Raw genomic sequence first — 23,620 nt, 5'->3', positions numbered from 1 at the left:
TTTGGTAGTTTTTCAAAACGTTCTGTATATTTCTTTTGGCAATCAAAAGATGAAAACAGCCATGTTGTTTTTATGCTCCACCTGACAAAGCTGCGACACACGGAGAGCTGGGTGGAGAGAAGGCACACAAACTACAGTATGTCCCCAGATGAAAATCACTAGCTACTCATCTGTGTACTTCAGGTATCGTGATGTGACAGTACAATCGGTAGAAATATTCTGTGCAGCTCTTCCAGGCGAAGCAAGTTTTTCTTTTTTGCTTTCACAGGAGCACACCTTTTCGATAAGAGTTAGTTGTGAGGGCGACATTATGTCACTTTAAACTTTTCCAGCTGTTAGCTAGCAATTTATGGGGGGTAGAGAAGAACTTTAATTGGCCAGTAAAAGGCCATTAAAACCGCAATAAATCTAACCTTCAAATAAACAAGTGAAGAGAAGCACACAAGCAAATTAGCAAAGTCATTACCAACCCTGCCACTGTCTTTAATATGGACAAACAGCAGAGATTTCAAGGAATAGTTCAACATTTTGGGGAAATTTGCTTCCTTGCTTAGAACATCAACATCAAATATAATGCTGCTGCTAGTTAGCTTAGCGCAAGGACTGGAAAAAAGGGGAACTAGCTAGCCTGGCTCTGTTCGAAAGGAACAAAATTAACCCACCAGCACCTCTAACATGTTATGTGTAGTTAGTTTAATCCATACAAAAAGTGAGGTGAAAAAACAATTTTGCAGTGGTGGTGGTGGGTTATGTGGAAGTAACAGCTGTTTCCCATTATTTACAGTCTTTATGCTAATCTAAGCTAACTGCTGTTTGTAGCCTTAGATTTAAAGGACTGATATCAGATTGGTATTGAGCTTCTCATCTAACTCTTGGTAAGAAAGCAAATACTGTATTATTAAATGAAATTAAATGTTGGAATATTCCTTTAAGCAGCAAAGTAGCATATCAGTGACCAGCCATGTTTACCTGGTTCAACAATGAAAATAACGACAAAAAATAAAATGCAGACAAAAAGTGAAATGAAAGTGTTTAAACAAATGTACATGACAATAAAATGCACAATAACTTTATAAGGGCGTTAACAGTATAAATTGGTTGATTTTATACTGTGGCAACAGACTGAAAAAGTAGTAAATATTTACAGCAGCAGCATCTTCACGTTAGTGTTTTTAAACACTTCAATGATATCATGTGTAAATGCTTCCTTCATGACGGAGGAGAAGCCTCTGGGCAAAGCTGCACATTACGAGGCTTCCAACAAAACAGCAAGTACAGTATAAAACATACACTTGCCCCAGCAAATAGTCCATGGCCACAGGATTTTTACTTCATAAAAACCTCAAAAGTTCTCGTTCAAGTCCAATAATACAGCACAGTAGTCAATTTCTTACACTTAAAATCTCTTTAAGTTAGTAGTAGTGGTGAGGCATGGGGATGTTGTTTCACCGTGGAAAATGTCACCGCCTTTACATACAAAAGACAACCATAGTAAAGAGTTAAAATACAATCAAACACAACCAAACAGTACAGAGCCAATGAAAATGTTTTGTTTGGATCGGAGAACAGCCGAGCCAATCAGGGGTCGAGGTCCGACCAGCTGTTGGACAGGCCGTCACCGAACATGTGCCGGCGGAGGCCCTCTGCGCGGACGACCTTTGAAATGGAAGTGAAAGGGAATGGAGGCTTGTGGGGTGGGGGTGGAGGTGGGGGCTGCTGGGAACGCAACCTGCTGACGAAACGCGAGCTCCTCGTCCAGTTGGCTGCCACGGACAGGAATAACGGAGCGGGCGCCAGTCTGATCGCTGCGTCAGAGCCGGATTGTTCTGCAGCTCCACATTATGCTGCAATCACACGTCTGTACCAGCCACACAGTCACCAGCAGGCTCACTTTCCGTCTCTTTTTCAGGCTGCACATCTGAGCCTGTATCAAGTGTCCCCTCCACACTCTTCCACAGACATGTGTCTCCTTAGTTTTTGGGGTAGATTTTCTCATAGAAGAAGTTTTGCGCCAGCAGGTAGAGCTCCCCGTCCTTTTCTCTGACAGCATGTGCCCTGACGAACTGGAACTGCTCCAGTGCAAACTCATAGAACTCGTTCTCCATCTTCCAGATGTCTGACTGCTGCAGCTTGGCGATAGACTCCTTTGTGGGCGGCTTTTTCTCGCTGGTCTTCCTCAGGTGGGATTTCTTCCCTGTGATGAAAGGAGAGGCGGATTAAAGCGGTCCGGGTGCATGAACTCAGTGATTCAGCTTCTATATACACATGCAATCTATTATGTTTAATATTAATGTGGGCATTACTACAATCTGATTTTGTAGTAGTAGCTTTTCAGATGTAGTCGTTCCGTTTTTGTTACTACTTCTCGAAAATTCATTGAAACAATTTCTAAGCAACTTAAAACGCACTCATCTCCACATGCCACAACTAAACCCCTCACAATATGAGCTCCAAACTGCAGGATCAATAACACGTGCCTGTTACCCACGTGAGGATTCTCACATGCAATGCAAAGTATGCTCTAAGTTTTTAAAATCATATCCAAGTATAAAATCTGCACGTGAAATAAAATGTATATGAATTCACAAATTAGCTTGCTTTATACAGGACATCCTGAATGCGTTAGTTTCATGTTTTTGGAAATCTGCTTATTTGCTTTCCTGCTGAGAGTGAGATGAGCAGATCGATACCACTCTCATATCCAAATGGTAAAAGTGAAGGTACAGCCAGGAGCCGGTTAGCAGATTTTTCTACCTTTGGACAGAGCTGGGCAGGCTATTTCCAGCCTTTGTGCTAAGATAAGCTACGTGGCTGCTGGCTGACCCTTCATATTTTACCAGAACATGAGAGTGGTATCAATCTCCTCATCTAACTCTCAGCAAGAAAGCCAATAAGAGTATTTCCCAAAATGTCTGAACTGATCATTGTGGCGACATGGCACAGCTTTCAGTTGGGTCTGATGTGTTCTATATTTCTCTTTAGGCCGATCCACAATTTTACCGAATGAAAGGCAAAGGCATCTCTTAAAGCTCCTCGTAAGATTGCCAGTCAGCAAAAATGTGATAACTGAGCCTTTACGGCATCCGAACAGAAACTTAGTCTCCAAATTCATTAAACACATACCTGATTAACTTGAGTACTTTGGTTTATCTGCTGCTAAAAATAATGAACATCATACTTTCATCTGCATCACTGTCAGATTTCATTCTGCTGTGCTCTCTATTATTCATTCCGGCTGCACTTGTTGTAACTAATCTGTAACTACATCAGCGAGAGGCATGAGCGCATATTGATCACAACTGAATTCTCAGAGGCGCAATTCCAACCGCTAATATGCAACCACAGCACTCAGACACACACATTTTAGCACTGCAATGTGAACGAGCCATTAAGCTGCTTTTCTGTATGTTTTAATATTGGTGAGGGATACGAAGGTAACAGCAAACGGCACCTGTTTTGTACAGGTCGGTGGCTCCTTTGAAGAAGCGTGGCAGCGCGGCCTCCAGCATCATGACAAAGTCCTCCAGCTCTTCTGTTACTCCGACCAGCATGTATTCATTCACCAGGTTGTATTTCGCCTGCTCCAGAGCCCACTGGCTTCTCACGTTCCTGCAGAGATCATGTGCGTCGTGTGTGATTAGTTCTCTTCATATTCTGATAAAATAGTGTCAGCTGGATGCTGGATGTGAAACTATCACATTTGCAAAGAGCAGCAATGGAGAGGATGAAGATAGTGACTAAAGAGCAGCAGAGGAGAGCTGAAGGGTACAAAGACAGTGACAGGACAAATGATGAAGTGAGATGTGAACACAGTCCAGAGAGGGTTGAGACAAAAAGAGGACCAGAAGATGGAGGAGAGAGGCAGGAAGGAAGGGGAAGTAGCAGTGGCAGGTGTTGTCATGGTCAGGGAATTAGATAATAAAGGAGGAAGCAGACTGTTTAAACATATAAAGTAATTTTTTGGCAAAGCCTTGTTAAACACAGCATTAGAAGAGCGGCAGCACCTTCACCTTCTTGTCTTCAGTATTTACTGAATGTTTCCAAGGTGCTTTCCACTACTTTAATTAACTGCTAGTGCACCACAGTGAATGAATCCTAGAAACTCAGATCTTCAGTCGGTAATCTGCATCTTCGCTGGTTAGAAGACGGAGGGCGGAGTGAAGGAGAGACTAAGGAGAGTGAGAGGGAAGAGTGAAGGCAGAGAGACTGATACAGATCGTCACGTCGAGAGAAGGAATCAAGGCTGAGAGCGCTATCGCAGACCTTGAGAGGATGAGTGTAGCAGAACTGATAGAAAAGGGTATGAGGGTTAATGTGGTCCATTATGAAACAAAACAGATACACCAGCCCTCCTGAAACATGTGACCTGCCTGAGACGAGGACAGGATAATGTTGCTGATACTCTGTGTTTTTGTTATCGCCAACAAATCCCATTGAAAAGATTAAAACCAACATCGAGTAAGTTGTTATACCGTGGTGCTAAAGCCTGCGTTAAATCATTCATACTGAAGACATTAAACTTAAAGAACGCATTGTAGCTTTAAGCAAATGTTACTAAAACAGAAGTAGCTTTGGCTAATCGGGAAATACTCGTTAGAGGGATCATCTGATCTGCTCATGAGATTAATGAGCTTTCTTCCTCTCATTTCAGATAACACTACGACAATACAAGAGACCCTGAAGATCACCAGTTCCGACTCGGTGTTATCTGGACTGGGTGCAGCGCAGGTGTTTGAAGTCTTACCAGCATTCAGAGTAGTGACCACAGAAGAAGGGAATCTGGAGCCAGAGCTTCTCAGGGGCGCAGTCTGAGCCTCCGGCTGATACACATTCATCGAACGTCTGCAACACAAACTCAATGCATGAACATTTCTGAGGAAAACACTTCATTGGGACTGGGATTATAGTCTGTTTTAAAACAATAGTCAGGTGCCCATGTGAACATCAAAACAGGTTTTTGCTTGCTGTTTGTCCCCTCCTGCTACAGGACATTAGTCTTCATGTGTCTTGAATATAAGAGATGGGGGACAAAATCCAGTCTTGGTTCCATGCAACAATCTATTCCAAAGTTTATCTGAAGCCAAGATGAGGCATCAAAGTCTGTTGCAGTGTGTTAAGAATTTGCTGTGCTGCTCTTCCTCGACTACTGACTCAGACTGAAGCCTCATATTAACTTCAGATAAACCTTTGAATACATTTTTTCACAGAACTGTAGATGACTGCAGATTTTGTCCCCCGTCACTTCCATTTAAAGTGCATTATTAATGGCCAGTTTGAACACCAACAAGAACCAATAATCCGACTTCAGACTATTGTTATAAGGCAGACTTGAAAAATTGTGAATCTATCTTTTAAACAAGAGAATGAGTGTATTTCAGGATTTCAACCTTCTTGTCTCCTTGTTTCCTGCGTCTCAAGCCGGGCCGGTAGTCGTCCCCAAAACGCAGAAAGTAATAATAGGACACCAGCCTTTCAATGGGGTCCCGGATCACGTTTATGTAAATGGGCTTCCTCTTCACCCCAAACCTGAGAGACGTGACAGTCAATGGGTTGAAGTACTGAACAGCACTTGAATTCAAGATTAATTCTACAGTTAGCAGGTTTAAGAGCTCAATAATGTGGCTGTTTCTGTTGAAACATACGGAGGTTCAGCAGTGTTACTGTGTTACATTCACATCATGACCCTACACTGTGTGAGTGAAAAGCTGTAAATGACCACAAGGTGGAGTCACCTGCACAAAGCCACAGCAGGGCGAATAAACTGTGAACAAACAGTGTTGTCATTAAAAGACTGTTGCAAGACAGCAGCATTACTTGGTGAAGTCCAGGAAGGAGACGTGCCCGTGGTAGAAGGCTGGCTTCATTTCCCTCCACTCAGTCACATTCTTTACAAACCGCACCTGAACCAAACAAAGAACACATTATTACAATGGATGAAATGCGCTTTTAGTACACACACTTCACCAAACAGTGACTATAGACAACACAAGCTGAAAGGGGGTCAGTCACAGCTCTGACCTGGTCTTGTATGGACATGACCGGGTTGTTCTTGGTGGTGTTGATGTGCAGGACGTGGTAGTGGTTCTTCCCACACAGGTCGTAGGCGATGTTGGTGAAGGAGGTGCTGGCCGTCTTCGGCACGCGGTTGTAGATGATGACGATGTCGTCCTCGCTGTCGGCCGACGATGAGGCCGACGTGTCCCGTTCCCGCAGACCGTCCTGCGTGTGTCGCTGCTCGATCTCTCGTACCTCGTGCCGGGCGATGGCTCTTTCTGGGGGGGGTGACAGGAAATTGGATATAGGTGAGTTCAGGGCAAAAGGGCAAAGTTTTGTGCTGGTTTAATACCGAGGAAAGGATGGTGCGCAAAAATGTCCTTCAGTGAGTTACTCATTATACAGACTCCAACCAGCTGCAGGAGCTGTTCCTGCCCTCTGACCTCTCTGTGGAGCAGAATAAGTGAATAGAAAACGTGTGCCAGAAAGAACCACATACGTATAAATACTAAAAAGGCAGCAAGATGGAAAAAGGAGTGGCACTCAAGTGTTTAACTTGAGTGCCACACTGGTTTTCCAAGCACAAACACAATCATCTCCAACTTCCACATCTTTGCTTAAATTCAATCTGTTCGAACATGTTTCGTAACTATGCTCAAATAACCCTCACATCTGATACCTTTGTGGCAAAATTTCAGACTTAAATTCAAGGCTGATCCAGTTAACACGAACGAACCCTTTGAGATATTATTCCGTCCTTGTCTGAGGTGACACCGCTGTGTGAGACACTTAACCGTAACTTTATTAAAAATGGATTTCCATTTCATTTGAGCACAGTCTCTTTTGGAGAGCAGACAGCGGAAACTGCTTTCCCGCTTCACACCAAGGATCAAGAATAATGTCAAACAGGAATATTAGTTAATCATTTTGTGAGCAGCCTATTTCACGCCGCGGTGAAATAGGCTGCTCTCTTGTTCGCTAATCAGATTCAACTTTAATATCAGTCACCTACCTTATTTTCACTTATTTAACTGCGGAGTGAAGTATCTGCGTGCTCCCATTTTACTTCAAATAAATGTAGTCATGGCCAAGAACATTTTTGTGTGCTTCAGAGCCTCTAGATAGTGGGAAGTGATTTATCTGACCTAGTTTCCCCTACCTCTGAGAAAAGCATCATGTAACAAGGGTGAAAAGGTGAAGAGCAAGAGGTGACAGGCTACAGGTCAGAGGCTGGTAGTTAGACGGTAAGGCTACAGTTACCTGATATCTAACTGGACGTTTACAGGACATCAATACGCTGTAAATGAGGAGGGCAGAGGTTGGGGAGGAGGGGGTTATCTCAATCCAAACACTGCATGAAGCTGCAGAAAAGCCAGACCTCGGTGCCTCAGCGTGAATACATTCAGCACAAAGACGCCCAGGCTTTTGTTGCCCTCTGGCTTTTCTCTGTTTGAATTTGCCTCAGATTGACTGGTGTTGACAATGCCTCGGAGTGCTCTGCAGGAAGGACGGAGCAGAGGAGAAGAAGGGCGTTTGTGTGTGTGAGAGGAGGGGAGGCAGCAACACTTGTGCACCTAATACCCGTGGGAGCACTCAGTGGAGCCAGTGGGCCCCTAAAGCTCTGCCTAAAGCCCTGCCTGGCTGCTGGGACACTGTTGCAGCCCGGGCTGCCCTGGCCTGGCTTTAGAGGCTGGCATCTGGCACCGGAGGCCAATTAAGATGTCATCTGCGATTCCGCCGCCCTCTCCTTCATCTGTGCGAACACACGTGGGCGTGCACACAACAACGCACACAGAAATACTCTCGCTGCCCCCTCTCTTACGCCCTCCTGAGCAGCTGTTAATGTTCCACTCATCAAAGCTGGATCTGGTTACGGACGGAGCCGCGCCGCTTCCTCACGCTCGGGGCCGACGGCAGGGAGACGTGCCAGGTGGTTGTAATGGCTGAGGGCTGTCGGCGTGCGGAACAACTGTGACAGAGACATTTGCTCACGCGTCCATCCAAAGCACGCATTAGCCAACAACAACAGCGATAACAGTTGCTATGTTGGAACCTTACTGCTCGGGCTCAAATGTCCTTTTAGGGTTATTTTTATGGTGAAGTGAAGCGAGACAGAGAGCGACCGTGACATTCAACAGATAGAGTCAGTGCAACCCGTGACAATGCAAGTCATAAATGTTCGATGCGTAGTACCAGGTGTCTGAAGAATTTAAAGTCTGCTTCACAGTCGGAAAGGTCCTGAAAACACATGATCTCAATCCTTTTCTTCTTACTGTGAGCGATGGGCTATGATGGGAACATTGTGTCTTTCTTTCTTCAAACTTGGACCAGCTGTGTTTACTTCACATGTATTTGTGTGCTATCTGTGCTATTCTCACTGGTCATGTTGCCCTGTTGTTTCCAGCAGCAGCAGCAGCAGCAGCAGCACACACTTCTGAAGCTCCCCCCCAAAACTGTACGCCACCTCCTCTGCACTAAACAGCAGGCAGACAAAGTTAGCAACTAGCATTTTGCAGCTAAAGGCACACATATTTTCCTCAGGAGGTGGTGGAGGCCAAAACAGAGCTAAAAAAAAGGAGTGTGTTTAAACAGGAAACTCTTAAATACCATCACATATCGATTTAAAATGTGTTAATAATGTAGCGCATGTCACGGTGTCCTAAGTGCCCACCCCCCGAAAAAAATCTGTTAATGCAGGTTTACCTCGCTACTGACTGAGTCATGAATATTTAATGTTTAATGGGAATACCACGTTTTAAGGGGCTCAAATGGTTAAAAAAAATGTAAAAAATGCAGTCCTTCCTCACTCACCTGCAGAGGTTTGCCCAGGTTTTGAGATATCCGTCTGAGATTTCTCCCCCACAGTGAAGAACAGTAAATGGAATTAAGTTTGTCATTTTTCAGTGCTGTGAGCAACACATTAAACAAAAGCAACAGTGGTGTGTTCTTTTCAGAGAGTGTCCCCGTTACTACGGATAATCCCCAGACCTCGCTGTCAACACTTTTCACTGGAACTACTTCCCGCTGAAGGAATACTCACAATGAAAACTGTTGACAGCGAGGTCTGGGGATTATCCGGAGTAACGGGGACGCTGCCTCTGAAAGAGATCTTGCTGTAGAGCATTGTTTTAATGCTGTGAGCGCCACAAATTAAATTCCATACACCTCCATTATGCTGGCAGAATATCTCATTAACTGGATGGACCAGTAGTACAAAAGATAGCTACATGGCTTGATACCATTACAGGTGAGTCAGAAAAGATCTTTTAATTGATTGAGCTGACACTTGAACCTCTGATGCTGCAGACTTCTTTTATGTCCCTCATATTTTTGAACTGCTGGTATCTTCAAGGCCAAACAGGAGAACATGCATCATCATGTAAGCTTTCTCAAGCATTTAAGCTTTTATGTAGCTCAAGCTCAAGGACGGCCGCCAGTTTCTCAGTCTTTTTTCCGAGGAGGTGAGGGAGAGTGAGAAAAGACCGGGCGCTACTTTGTCCCTAACTACAATGTCCTGAACTATGCAAAGGGGCCCACAAACCACTTGTTAAAGACATGGTGTTTTGTGGCAAATGTCCAACAGCCAACAAGGAGGCGAAGCGGGCACGGAGAGGGCTTCTTAGGCTTTGTAGTAGACGCCCTATTCATTGCGAGGCTGAATACACTTGGCACAGACCTCCATATCAGAGGGCGCCACACACACACAAACTTAAGCTCAGTGCTCCCTTCAGAGGTCATTTAATTAGAGAACAAAAGCCTGAATTACTATGGCCACACAGCAGGCCTCCTTTCATACCACATTTCCGTCAGTTTCCTCCCCTCAAGGCGTCTCTGTGCATTAAAAGCTAATTATGAACCGTGAAGCCAACACGGGTCTTAAACATTGTGACAACTACAAGCCTATTACTCCGAGTTTCATTCAAAGTGAGAGACAGGAGGAAGACAGAGCGCTGGTAGTTGAACATATTTACTGAAGCAATTTCGCGGCTGATTAGACGCAAGCATTTGAAATCATCATTCATATTCGCCGCCAGATCTCGCAAAATGTGACAGGCCGCCGTGTATTATTGCTACCACGTGAGATCTGATGGGATAATAAAAGTGGAGGAGAGAAGATGATCCTTTCTCCAAGCAGCTCGTAAATCCATCATCGCGCCGATCCGCCAGTCGGAGCTCTCTCCCTCTGTCTGCTCCCCCTGAGAGGGTTAGCCCCTCGAACCGAAGCCTTGGGCTAGGTGGGTAATAGAGATTGGCTATCAGTGGCAGACTGAGGTGTATGGCTTGTATGGTTCTGCTTGGATGCCACTGGATTGCAAAATCAATGAAGGATGACAGGGAGGAGATCTAGGTTGCTGCTGTATAAAAATCGAGTTAGTCGCCTGCTGCTGGTGCTCTTTCTACCTCTTCCCTCCGTACAGGCTTGGATGCACGGTGCTGTTTTGCTGTGCCAGGTTTAGGGGGGACCGTTATGTCACCACTGCGGCACTCATGAGCACACACAACTGTGCACTTCCGAATTCCTAATTATTCTAATTCAGTCTTCAAATCCATTTAGCAGAGCGGATTATTGCAGGAAACAGGAATAAAGTCAGGCTGATGGGCGGAGATTCGGGCCTAACTGAAGACAGCCAGAACCTGCATTACCGTTGTTATTTAAGTTATGACAAGGAATATGAAGCACGGTGCGAGAGGAATCTATTGTGCAGCTTTTCAGCGCTACTGGCGGCAGCAGAGAACTGAAAAGGATGACGGATAAACGAGCGCGCTTTCATTAAGTGAACATAAAGGTGTTTGATGCATTCAAACCGCCTTCAGAGCTTTTAAAAAGCTCACTCTGACAGCAGGAACAGAGACATACACATACTTCCTTTCAACTTCAAATTAGACACCAATACTTTTATGCTGCACAGGCTATTTCACAGATTTTCAAATTAACACTTGTATTAGAGGGAGACAAGAGAGAAACACACTTGCATCGAAGTGCAATTGTTCGGGTGGACTGTTTGAAAAAGGGGGGCGGGGGGTTGCTGAGGTTGAGGCATTTTTCCCACTGGCTTTGGCACACAAGTGTGACATTGACGCTCAATGAAGGGTCTCATTCACTGGTCTGTCCTCCACAGTACAGCTGGGGGAGAGAGGAGAGGTGGGGGAGTCGAGGCAGAGGAGAAGAAAGGGAGACAAGGACAAGGGCCGAGTTAAATGGAGACCGACCAAATTGGGGTCAGACAGTTGATCGACTATTGATAAATGATCATGGTGTATAACAGCCGTGGCAAGGCCGGATTAGACTGATAGGGGGCCCAGGGTAAGAGTGTGCTGTTGGGCTCCTATTGATCCCCCACCTCTGGTCCTCTGTGCGTTGTGTATACATTGTGTAGCCTTCAGGTTTCCATTAAGTACAGTGCACACAGCTGACTATACATGGCAGCTTCATTATGTGGCCTGACACCTAGAGGCAGCCTAGTACAATGCTGGACCAGGTTTTCAGTGTCTCAGTTGGTTTGTGGCAGTTCCATTAAAGCTGCACAAACAAATACTTCTTATATCATCAATGGGTCTGATGTATAATATAAAAGGGGTTGCACTTCAGCATCTTTCAGCTCATTGTTTTGGTTTAATGGCTGCAGTGTTACATGGTTTGGTTCAGTCTCACAGCTCTAGTCAGCAGTTTCCAGGAGCAGCAGGAAAGAAACCTTTCATGAAGCCACTGTCCACTGCCTGCCCTGCATTAAACAGCAGGCAGACAAAGTGAGCTACTAGTCGGTGAATAAAGAGGAGCATTTAGAAGCTAAAGGGCCACATATTTCTTTCAGGATTGTGTGGAGACTAAAACAGAACAAACAGGATAGTGAATACCGACCTTAAATTGTTCGCCAGTTGGCTAAAAACACAACGATAAATGTTGAACGTGTCAATAAGAAACTGTTTGCCAGCACTTTGGCTACATGCCAATGTATCAATATCATGTTTAGAACTTGTTCACCTGCCCCAAGTGGTCGAATAATCAATAAATACAGCTTTAAACTAATTTCTATTCATGCACCATGTACGTTTTATTTGATATTGTACTTAAAGAGGATTTTTTGACTGAATCTGATTGACAAGCAGCAAACCTGGCACATTCAGAGCCCCTGTGGGTCTGAGGTACTCGGCCAGTTTGCTTGCTTTGACTTGTTGGTGATCCAGAGAGTGACTACATGAATGACAGGCAGCAATGAATGGTGACATATAAAAACTGACTCGTCTACAGAAAGATCTGGGGAGTGTCTATTTGTTCTGTCCTCTAGACAATCATAAAAAGGAAGAAATTTGATTGATCTGATTGGGAATGCTGGAAATGGTGCTGAACAATGTATCAAAGTCAGGCTGCAGTAGAAGCAACAGAAAGGCTCTGCTATTAAAATTCAAATCAACAGATGCGCCCAGCGAGGTGAGGTAGTGAAAATAAAACGTCTGGCTACATCGCAGATTCTCGTAAATAAGACGTTTCACGGTGACGTGATATTTCCTGTCCTGGACTTGGCACTGCAGCTTTGCGAGGCTCCATAAACACAGGCTGAAAAGTTTTTCATTGTTATGACTTTCACGGTAGTTCTGCTTTTACTAGACGGCGCAGGGGGGAGCAGGAAAGGTGAGGAAAATACAGGGGCGAGAGCACGCTGTTGAGGTCATGAGCCGGATTTCCACCCACAACGGCAGGTACGCGAGCGGGGCACTCCATCCTCCAGAGAGATGCTGCTGCTGAGTTTAATACAGCACAAACAATCCGCGAAAAGGTCGTGTACCCTGAAAAGCCTGGAAATGACTTTCTTCCTCCCTGCAGAAGAAGCACGTTGAAAACAAGCGTGTGTTTGTCGGAGGATGCCGACAAAGCCTTCCTCAGATGTGGAGAAGAGACAAAACTCGCCCTTGTCAGCGCTGGCAGACAACACTGTATGGACAGTTTAAAGTGGTGAAGTGGTTTGGGGTACGGGTCTCGAGACCATAATTACTCCATTGAGCGTCATTGAGGAGGAAGATGTTAACAGTAGGAACTTCAGAAATGACCTTAAAAGGTGTAGGCCTCAGCTGGGGGTGGTTGTTTTTCGCTCTGTGGAGTTTGTGAGCGGCAGATGAACAACAAGCTGTTCGACTAAACACGGGGGTACATTAAATAAGCTCCAGCTGCGTGTGGCCCATTTATAATTCCTAGTCTAAATGCATGGCGCTGCACTAATGATAAGCATCCGGTATAGACTAAGATGATTATCATCACGGTTCGACCTGCCACTTCCTACACTAATATGTCTTTTGTGGGATCGAAGCCCTTAGTGTTGTCTGACAGGTGAGCCAATAATGTCTGGGAAAACAGAAAGAGTAAAGAAGGGCCGCGTGCTGTCTGCTTCATCAGAAAGTCAGTCAGATGAGATTATGGAGCAATTTACACAGATGGCAGATCCCATCATTCCCCTGTCTTGTTAAGTAAAGGCAGGTCTGACAGGTTGTGGAGGGGGGTGGGTGGGGGATTGATTGGAACGGATCTCATCTTGGCACAGATTGTCAATGACTAAGCACTGGGAATTAGCCAGCAGAGGCATTTGTGCTTCAAAGGAAGGAGAAAATATCTGGGCAACCGTGGACATGAGAAGAGCTATTAAATGCGTTTGTTAGAGGAAAACAAATCACAGCAGGAGTGTCTCTGTCACTGCTAAACGCTTCAACCGCTCTAACACCGCAGTCAAATCTGTGACGGCGTAAAGTGGGAGAAACTTGAAATGCACAAATTACAGTAGCAGAGCGCACGCAGATTCACACTGAAATACTGTACAACTCTCAGTTTTGCTCAGAGCCCTCATTTCCTAATATAACAACAAACAATGTTTGCATAACAGCGCAGATCTGGTTGCAAGCTACAACCCAGATATCTGATGTTCCCTTTGCCTCTCCGTCTCGCAGCCCTGTAACAGATAATTAATAATGCATGTATAGGAGTCCAGGGAAAACTCCACACTCTATTAGACGGAGCAGACGACAGCTATTCATAGGTTTAATGAAGAGTGGGAGGGACAGGTGAACACCGCAGAGAATCTGTCCCACACAGAAACGTGCTGCAGAGTGAGAGCGCCGTTAAACAGAACATCTCTGCAACAAGACCGGTTCAACTTGTTATCACTTCATCACTGCAGGCTTATCTGTGTGCCTTTCATCTCCTTAGCTCTCTGCTTCCCTTCTTTCATCTCATTATATTCAGCATCTGCAGGCCATCTATCCAGCGAGGATGCTGTACTGTGTGTGCCATCAGTGGATCACTGTAATAAAATGAGCAGACTTTGACTGTCTAGATACTGATTCTGATGCCTAAACTCAGGATTTTGGGTTGGAAATAAACCGTGTGGAAGTGATTTGGATCATTCTTCTGTGTGGAAGGTCGCATGAGGCTGTAAATCCACACCGCTTCTCCGTCAAACCACCATAAGCCAGATGAGAGGAGCTCGAAAATGATAAAAACATGTTTTATACGATTCATCTGCGTCACACTCACAGCAACATTAAAGGGGAACTCCAAGCGTGTTTACAGGTGTTGGAGAGTTCTGCTGCATATGTGGAAGAACTTGTTTGAAGCTTTTCGTGTCTCCAGAGGGAGCTGCGCAAAACCTGACATCACTTGAGTCGGTTGGGGCTGAAGACTAGAAGTTTAGAAACGGCAAAAATCTGATGGAACGGAATTAGAAAGAAGTGAGCTTACCAGACCTCTGTAGCCCACTCCTCATCTCTACTTGAGGCTAGCGGCTCCAGGCTGCATTAGCCCCTTCTAGCATGACGCACACCAATCTCTGACGCGTGATTGGTGGAGCTTCTTTTCTCTCGAAACAATCACAAATTTAGATTCTGATTTACAGGTGAGAATGAAAAGAAACAGCAGAGCTCAGTCAGTTACATTACAGTCATGCACGCTTTTTACCTATTTGAATTTATTTGCATGTTTCAACACCGGTTTCATTATGTGTTATTTGCTAGGTTAATATAAACGCATGTACATATACAGCACTCAATGTAAACTGAGCAACAAAGCAGTGAGAAGACATTACCATGGGCTCTTGGAAATTTTGGCAGGCATTTGCACTATTTTCTAACATTTAATGGGCTAAGAGACAGATGGAGTAATCAGAGTACTTGGCGGACTAATCAATGATGAAAATAATTGTCAGTTGCCCCGATAAGTAAAGACGTTAATGCGGCAATATTATTTTTGATGCTGGAGCAGCTTTAATTATGTTGTTCTGGAAGGTTTGTAAAACTGCATTTACATTTGTTTAAAAAAAAAAACAGTGACAAAGAGACAGTATTTATTGTGGATCAATCATGTCTGGCCAATTCCCAATCTGGTTAATATGGCTGGACTCAGCAGCAATGTATTGGACTGGCGTGCCATTAATATCAGTCAGAGGCAGGACGGAATAGATACAGACACTAGTCTAATAAAATACGCTCAATCAATTAAGCTTGTGTGTAGCGTTACTGAGTCGATGCGCTGTTGTGTTTGAAAACAAGATCCCAACGCTGGAGAGAAAACGATGCAGACACGCATAAATCTGCTGATCCTCACTCAGCGGGGGACAGTCTGAGTGTGGGAGCTGAATATTCAGCCACCAATACACTTCATTAATAAGATGCTGCACACACACAAACACGTACACACGCCACAGCTGTTTGCAGTGTACTTATTTGTTTTCTGTCTAATGAACTTCAAGTTGAATATCATGCAGTTCGGCAAAGCTGCTCACGCCATTCGGCACACTGAGGAGCAGGAAAGAGACACACAAAGAGACAACAGAATGAAGGAGAGAGAGGAGGGAAGAGAGGACAGGACGCCCAGACGGAGAGAAAAGAGAGAGAGTGGAAACTGAAGTAGCACCACCTTTACAGTCCCTGGTGACGCCTGGTTTGAGATAGATTACAGGAAAACAAGATAAAGGCAGCTTTAAGCCAACTCTACAGCTAATAGGAGCAAAGTTGAACCAGGGGCTGAGGAAGAAGAGGAAGGGCAGCGCTACTCGACCACCTTCCTTCCTCCTTTATCCCTCCGTGCGCTGATGAAATGGGTTGTAAAAATGCTGCAGGCGTCTTTGTTGGCTTATGATTTTCACAAGCCGAGGCTTTAAATATTTCTGTGTCGCAATGAAAATTAAATCATCTTTTTCATTTCTACCCTCCCTCCCTCCCTCCACACGTCCTCCTCCTTTGATAGCACCTTATTTCCGCAGCCAGCGGCGGATATTCTCTTTTCAGGCGCTCATCCAGCGGGGTTAGTAAAACACAGGAGGGATTTGAATACCACAGAGAAGACTCAGCACGCAAATAAAGAAGTTGTTTACAACTATTGATCCAGAAGGAGCTGGATGGGAGCACTGTCATTATAAGTTATAATCATGACAGAGGTTTATTAGCTGCTCCCAGTTTCCCTGTCAGAGGAGGAGTGAAAAAGAAACCCTGCTAACTCTGCAGAGGAGAGGACAGGAAACTAGCACCCGCCGTCACGATTACAACCACAGACTCCATCATGTGTCAAAAACCTACAGGCTTTAAGTAGGTGAGCCTCAGAGAGTCTAAATTTGATCTTGTAGCTGCATCATTAAAGTGTGAATGAAAAACAGAGACTACATATGAGGAAAAGTCTCATCAGTAGAGCTCTCTGGATCAATGTTCACTCTGAGCATCTGTGCAGGCCGGCTTGCTGACCCACATCTGATTTATCACCTCAACTAAATACTATCTCATCAGCAATCAGTCAGAGCTCCGCTTGTCCCCAAGAGTTCGCTCAATATAATCTGGTCTGCAGTGGTGTTGGTGCCATGTGATATCTATCGGGTCTGTCCAGCAGTAACACGGGAAGGAATGAAGATGGAGGGGAGAAGGCGAAGGGGAGGGAGTGTCTGTGTGAAGAGGTGAGGAGGGAATGCTGGGGGGAGGCCAGCTGAGAAGGGTGATGGGTGGTACTAGAGCGGGGTGTTCTTCTCCAACGGCCTCCAATTACACCCAGGGTGTGAAACCGTCCATAACAGCCCGATTAGCCTGTCCGTCATCCTGCTACAGCTGCAAACCCCGCGCCACTTTGCAGGAACACATTCCCCGTCAGAGAAAGTGCGCGCCAGGGGCCATAAATCCTCAGCCCTAATCAAGGCCTGCTTCTAACAATACAGCAAAAGCCCAGTATGACCATTAGCACTCTTCCTCCCTCGCCTCCCACAACAAATCCATCCCCGACACCTACGCCTATCTCCGCTGTGGGCTCCTCTCCATTAGCCGCTCAAATGGCATGTTTCAGAGCAGGCAGGTCCAGACCATAGACGCGAGCGGCTGCTAACGGTAGCAGATGCCAACGTGCAGAGTGAAAGCAAATGACTCATGCACTCTTTATACCCTTTAGGGGAGCTAAAAACAGAGATGTGGGGTGTCAGGGAGAGTTCAAAGGGAATCTGAGTGCTCTGTCCAAAGAAAGGAGAAGGGAACAATGAGAGGAAGAAATGGCTGAGGCTACACATTTAGGAGGATGAGGTTTGCGCCAGGAGTTGCAGAAAAGCCACAGGGTCACTCTAGTTGAGTGCTACCGATGTGTCACCAATTAGCTTCAAAAGGAAGCCGCTGTTTGGTGTTGCAGCCCTTTGAGTGAGTCACACACACCGGTTGACACACACTTGACAAATGTGTAGGAGTGAAAGGAACCAGGTAGACGCTTGGATCATCAATAAAGTAAAACTTCAAACACACCTGCGGCTCAAGGTCTCATCAGCGACAGGCTGAGTGATGTGCAGCAGGAGTCTGAGAAGCGGGGCAGCTCCAAGGCATAAAGACGTCCGATCAAAGTCCATGCGCATGAGGACAGACCAGCGATGCCTGACCAATGTCCTTTCAAGAGCAAATTCCTCGCTGGAACCTTGGGTCCCTCTGCGGCGGAAGCCCCGAGGGTGGGCTCGAGGCTGCGAGTGCTTGGCATGACAATCAAAGCGAAATTCAAACCGAAGCCCGGGAGTGACGGGCTGCGGCGATGAATGAATCCTTAAAAGTCTTGCGTCAGGCTCGGCAAACGCTCGGACAATGAGCGCATGCATCCCCTTCCTTCTTCGACATTCAACGGCGTCTCTCTTCTCTCTCGGAGCTCATCACAGAGCCGCTTGTGTCTGGAGCTAAATATCACCACGCAACAGATGGAAATTGAATTCCTTTAATCAGGCTGAATAACGGCCAGCAGATGAAAGGCGGCGAAAAAGAGAAGAGTCTCTGAATATCTGTCCTGCTTGGCTGTGTGAGGCACATGGCCCTCACGCGGCCCGCAGGGCACAGGGGTGAAGGGGCTGTTTGCTCCAGTTACGAGGGCCATGAGGTGACAGTTTTATAAGCAACGTTTCTATTTACGCAGTTCTCAATATACCATAGTTGCCCTCTAGAATTAACCTCCCACCTACGGCTACAAGTCATGTTACTGACTGATTTTTTAAACATCAAGAAGTGTAGAAAAGCTGCTGATCAGCTTGGACTCCTGGAATGAAAACTAAGGTTTTCTTCGTGTTGATGAATATTCTCCCTGAGGAAATAAACACAGAGTGGCTTAAATCTACGAAAGCAGGTAGCAAGGACAGATGTTACGCAAATAATGATGCGCTCAAGTGTGTAATGAACATGCTTTCAGCCAGAAAAAGATGGGAGTCATTCAAAAAATGTTGTTTCAGAAGCCCTGCTGAACTGACTGGTGGCTGGGATTAATGCATCACAAATATTCTGCACAATACACCCCGCTGATGGTCTGTGTTATTGTCTTTACTGAGCTTATTCTGAAGGGACGTGAGGTCTTATTCTATGGAAATGAATTTGACTTCATCACAAGTGCCAACTGAATCTGCACGGAGGAACTATCAAAAGAAAATATTGGATTATTTTAATGGGCTTTACATCCCACATATAAGGATTCACCTTTTTGGCGAGCACAAATTATTGGGACTTCATTCTGACAACTGACATACTTGAAATCTGGCAGGACAACTCTTTTCAGTACTTTTGTGGCTGTGACCTTTAAGGTGCAGACTCGGGAAAAGTCATCTGGGTTGACTTCACTTTTAACCAACTGATCAAATTTTGTTGACTGGTTATCTAATCACCGTTGAATCAAACTCAAGCACTCGTCTCCTGTGTGACGTCAATGAAACATTATGCAGGAATGTCAGTCTCAGGCTTCAGAATAAAGTGGCGTGAAACTCTCCAAGGTGAGCGCTCTGAAATTGCCTGAACTGAGCGAGAGCTAACGGCAACCCTGACAGGGAAAGTGGCCTTGAATCCCCGTTCGTGGCTCTTTATTAAAGAAACTCTATTTCCATTCTTCCACCCATCCATCCCTGCAGTCAGCCTGCGTTACTGTTGACCCAGCCAGCAGCACCGCCGGTGAGCAGCCGGAGAGAAAGACTGTCAGAATAATGGATTAGGCCCACAGCAGGACGCACAGCTGCATCGCGGCATGATTGTAATGCAGGAGACTTCTTGGTGAAACCTTGGGACGACGATTAGCTTGGAAGCAAATCACAGCTTGTCTGCCCTGCGGGAGGTGTCTAATAGGGGAAATGATTCAAAAACGCGTGTCAGGAGATGGGATCCCACGCTGTGGGGAGAGGGTGCCGGTCATTCCATACCGCATGAAGCTAATTGTGAGCATGTGAAAACATGATAGAGGAAGGTCTTTTTTTCCCCTCCACATTCGTCACGCAAGTCATTCATGGAGATCTAATTTGGGTTTGGACACCACCTGTCATCGTTACGGCTGTTATTGTTGCACAGATGGACCTGCAGCAGGCGTACCTGGTAAAGTGACCGGCCCTGTGGCTGTCTGTCAGCATCGTGCCGGTGAACGCCTCAGTCACAACTATTTGGCCATGCAGCACATAATTCAGAGCTCCAGTATACAGACGTCTGCTCAGTCCGGCCATCCATCATAGCGCTTTTTGCCGAGTCAACAGATTCTCGTGGTGGTGGGCAGTCAGAGTAAAGGCCTCTCAGGTTCTGTTTCAGCATCGGGAGTGTGTGTGTGTATTTGTGTGTGTGAGAGAGAGGGAGTTTGGATTTTCAATGGGTGTAAAGTATGGCCCTTTACAGCAGCAGTAAACCATGTCACAGGCCAGTATAGCCATCTATACCCCCGAGAGTCCTGATTGTTTCAACATGTGAGAACTCAGCTGCGATACTTCAGTCAGTTAGATGACTGTTAGCCATTTTATTCACAATCTGGTCTGGAAACCTCCCAACAGCCTCATCTGACAAAGCCTGTCTATTACTCGCCTACCAGTAAGCCTCAGGGTTGGTGATTTTAAACTTCAAACGCTTACTTTCATAACCGATGCACAATATAAGAAAATAGTGGAAACTGATTCCCCAACAACATCCTACTCAAAAGCTGGCAAATTCAAATTCCTTATTTGGTCTGACCGACAGTCCAAAACCCAGAAGATTCTCAGTTTACAAATATTCACATTTAAGAAGCTTGAACAAGTGACTTGTTGTTTGTCTGCTTTAAACAATTACTCGATCAACAAAATTGCTGCAGATTAATTTTCTGACAAATCGATTAATCGACTGCTGGTTTCAGCTCTAGTCTAGTCAAGGTGGCATGCCATCTAAGGCCCTAACCAGCGCTGAAATGCTGTTCACTGATGAATCGATAACTCATTCAAGTCATCAAACAAAAATGTCTAATGATGAAAAAATAACTTGATTAATCAATTGACAGAAAATTAATCTGTAACAGTTTTTTTATCAGCAGTGTCATTTATCTCTGTTTTATAGCACTGTTAGTTTTATTAAGGCTGCAACTAATGATTATTTTCATTTTGTATTAATCTCCTGATAATGTTCTCCATTAATTGATTAACTGAATTATGGCTTGGTCCACAAAGCCTCAGGAAATAGTGAACAGTTACATCACCGTTTCTAGAAGCCAAGGTGATGCCAACAAATGTCCTGTTTTCTTCCACCAACAGTTCACAGGAAAAATGACTAATCAGACCTCTTGTCATAACTGTGAGGGTCTGTACAGGCCGACAGTTACAGTGCATTCACGTGATCCCCGGGTGGTCCAATCCCCCCAGTCTCTCCGTGACTTCAAACTTTGTGCAGACTTTTCAGTTGTCGTTTATGTGAGGAAAATCGTTTCTCCAATTATTCCGACACCACATGAACGCGTTATTAGTTTTGTTACACCTTTGTCATTCTTAGAAACAATTAAAGTTCTGTGACCTCATATTTCCCAGCACAGATACTCCCACCCTCTCTCTGAGCAGAGGTCTAATCATCCAGAATGGCACCTGTGTGGGTGAGCGGGGCCTTCAAAATATGCAGCAGCTAAAATGTAATGGACTTTTTTCACAGCAGACATTTTGACTTGTCAAAGTAGGGAAGGCACAGGTGTTACTAATAACATTAATGTCTTCTCTGTTCCGTTAAGTGTCCCTGTAAGCCATTTGCATACTAGGATCCAGGAACTGCCTCACCTAAATGGAATTCACTGCGGTAACATTGTTAATGTTATTAATCGCACCTGTGCTTTCCCCGCTAGAACATGTCAAAATGTCTGCTATGAAAATAGGCCTCTCGGCTGCCTGTCTTCAGAGCCAGGCTCCCACTCTCATCAAATGATACAAGAGGTGGTGTGTGGACCCCTGAGGTACGCTGGCTGCACCCTCGGGGTGTCTGCACCGCTCTGCTGTTCCTTAAAAAAAAAAATCCCCTCAGTGGAGGCACCAGAGAGATAATCCTGCAATGTCCCAGATCTTTATTGGGACGGAGCCCCTGATGGGAGCTCGCAATGAGATTTGAACGCAGCGCCAGTCACGTTTCAATCAGAGGAAAGAGTTTGGTAAAGGAACGGGCGAGGACTCGCAGTGGGGCGGCGTCCCCCGCGCATGCAGAATATTACCGAAACTTTCTTTGAGCACAAAGATGCTTCCTGTTAGCACTGCAATATACTGCACACTCATCACTGACCACCCCGCCTTTCAGTCTGACTCCAGAACACCAGTCTGCAGCACCAACATCACATGTCCACAGTCCAAATCAGCTGCTTCTCATCTCAATTGCAAGGACAAATGTTTAGATGAATAAAATGAATTTAAATGAAGTCCAGCTTCTCAAATGTGAGGATTTGCTGCTTTTCTCTGCTGCCAGTGTAAACTGAATCTCTCTGGGTTTTGGACTACTGGTTGCACAAAGACATCACCTCGCGCTTCAGTAAACTGTCATGGCAACTTCCAATGCTTTTTGACTCTGCACAGACCAAATGATGAATCACTTCCAACCCAGCACCTAAATGTCAGATGAATCAATAATGAGGCACACAAACACACACTGCGTCTCTGTCACAGGGTCACTGGCTGAGGACAGCAGCACCTCCTCAAACTCACACTGCACTGCACAGATTAGGATGACATGGTTTTTCAACAAAGTTCAACATGTTGGTCTCACAGTCATCTAGAGTTCAGCGGCACAGCTCCCAGATCCACATGTCCTGACTGTGCGCCATTGTCCGAGCCACAGGATGAGGCATGTGTGGCGGATCAAGTGCCACTCAGTTCAGCACACTGTTCCCTATTAAGCCAAATGCACAACAGTGGTGATGCACAGATTAACACTGACCCAAGAGAGAGACCTCACATACAGCCTGTGGTGTTCCTGGAGAGCTATGACGGGGTTGCGGTTGGGCTGCAGCCCCTTAAACTTACCGAGCTTTCCCCGGGACTCCTCCAGCTTCTGGATCTGGTTCTCCAGGAAGAACATGGCCACTGCGAACGCCAGCAGCGCCAGAAGCTGCAACTTGGGCGGCATCATGACTCTGAGCAGCCCCATCAAATCATCCGGAGAGAGATTTGGTCAGTCCATGCTCAGAGGAGGGGACGCTGAAAACAGACAGACACACACACACATACGCGCGCGCGCACACACACACACACACATGCACACACACAGCGACGACGGTGATTACAAAGCGGCTGAGTGTCTGTGCATGGCCCTTTCTCCCTCTGTGTGTGTGCGTGTGTGTTTGTGTGGTTATCTCCCACTGTTCAAATCCTCTGGTTACCTCAAATGTGACGTGTTCATGCTCGGCTTGGTTATTTCATCAAGTCAATTCCCAATGGCAGAGCGCCGAAAAGCCCTAGAGATGTCTCCAGAGTGCAGATTTGTCTCTCCTGGATGTGGGAGCGGTGGTACCAGCCGCTGTCGCCTGCGTCCCCCATGTAGCGCTGTCCTGTCCCAACCAGTGTGTTCGCCACCGCACCGCGGACAGACTATTACTACCACCCAGGCCATTGGGTGTATGAACAGTCCACCATACAGCTGAGGCTTTCTATTCGTCGGCTATCACTGTCTGTTCAAATCGGATTGGTCAATCTTCTCAAACTGACCTGAGCTCAGACAGCAGATGTCGCACTTGTTTCTGCTGTAGTTTTTAACAGTAAGAGACGAGGAAGAAATTCTGAGTCGACCACCGAATATGCCAAAACGCAAGAAACATGAAATGAAATTCACGTATTCCTAATATCTCACACATTTGTAGAAAATTTAATCTATCCCATACGGATAATGTTATATCACCAAGCGCTGAGCATTTAAA

General features: G+C 45.6%; 1 protein-coding gene across 1 annotated transcript; it reads right to left on the bottom strand.

Annotated features, from left to right (window-relative positions):
- Positions 1–64: 64 nt before the first annotated feature.
- hs2st1a (heparan sulfate 2-O-sulfotransferase 1a) lies at positions 65–23,253 on the bottom strand. The gene is made up of 8 exons (XM_041949243.1): positions 23,087–23,253; positions 22,731–22,904; positions 6,019–6,272; positions 5,815–5,900; positions 5,388–5,526; positions 4,745–4,842; positions 3,452–3,609; positions 65–2,194 (listed from the first exon to the last, which is right to left on the bottom strand). The coding sequence occupies exons 2-8, from the start codon at positions 22,852–22,854 to the stop codon at positions 1,971–1,973; spliced, it is 1,083 nt and encodes a 360-aa protein (XP_041805177.1). The 5' UTR covers positions 22,855–22,904; positions 23,087–23,253; the 3' UTR covers positions 65–1,970.
- Between the last annotated feature and the right edge of the window lie 367 nt (positions 23,254–23,620).

This window comes from Chelmon rostratus, chromosome 12 (genome assembly GCF_017976325.1).
Source record: "Chelmon rostratus isolate fCheRos1 chromosome 12, fCheRos1.pri, whole genome shotgun sequence".
In the NCBI taxonomy this organism is placed as follows: Eukaryota; Metazoa; Chordata; class Actinopteri; order Chaetodontiformes; family Chaetodontidae; genus Chelmon; species Chelmon rostratus.
Note: the sequence above shows the minus strand (reverse complement) of the source record. Positions and strands in the feature narration are given on the sequence as shown.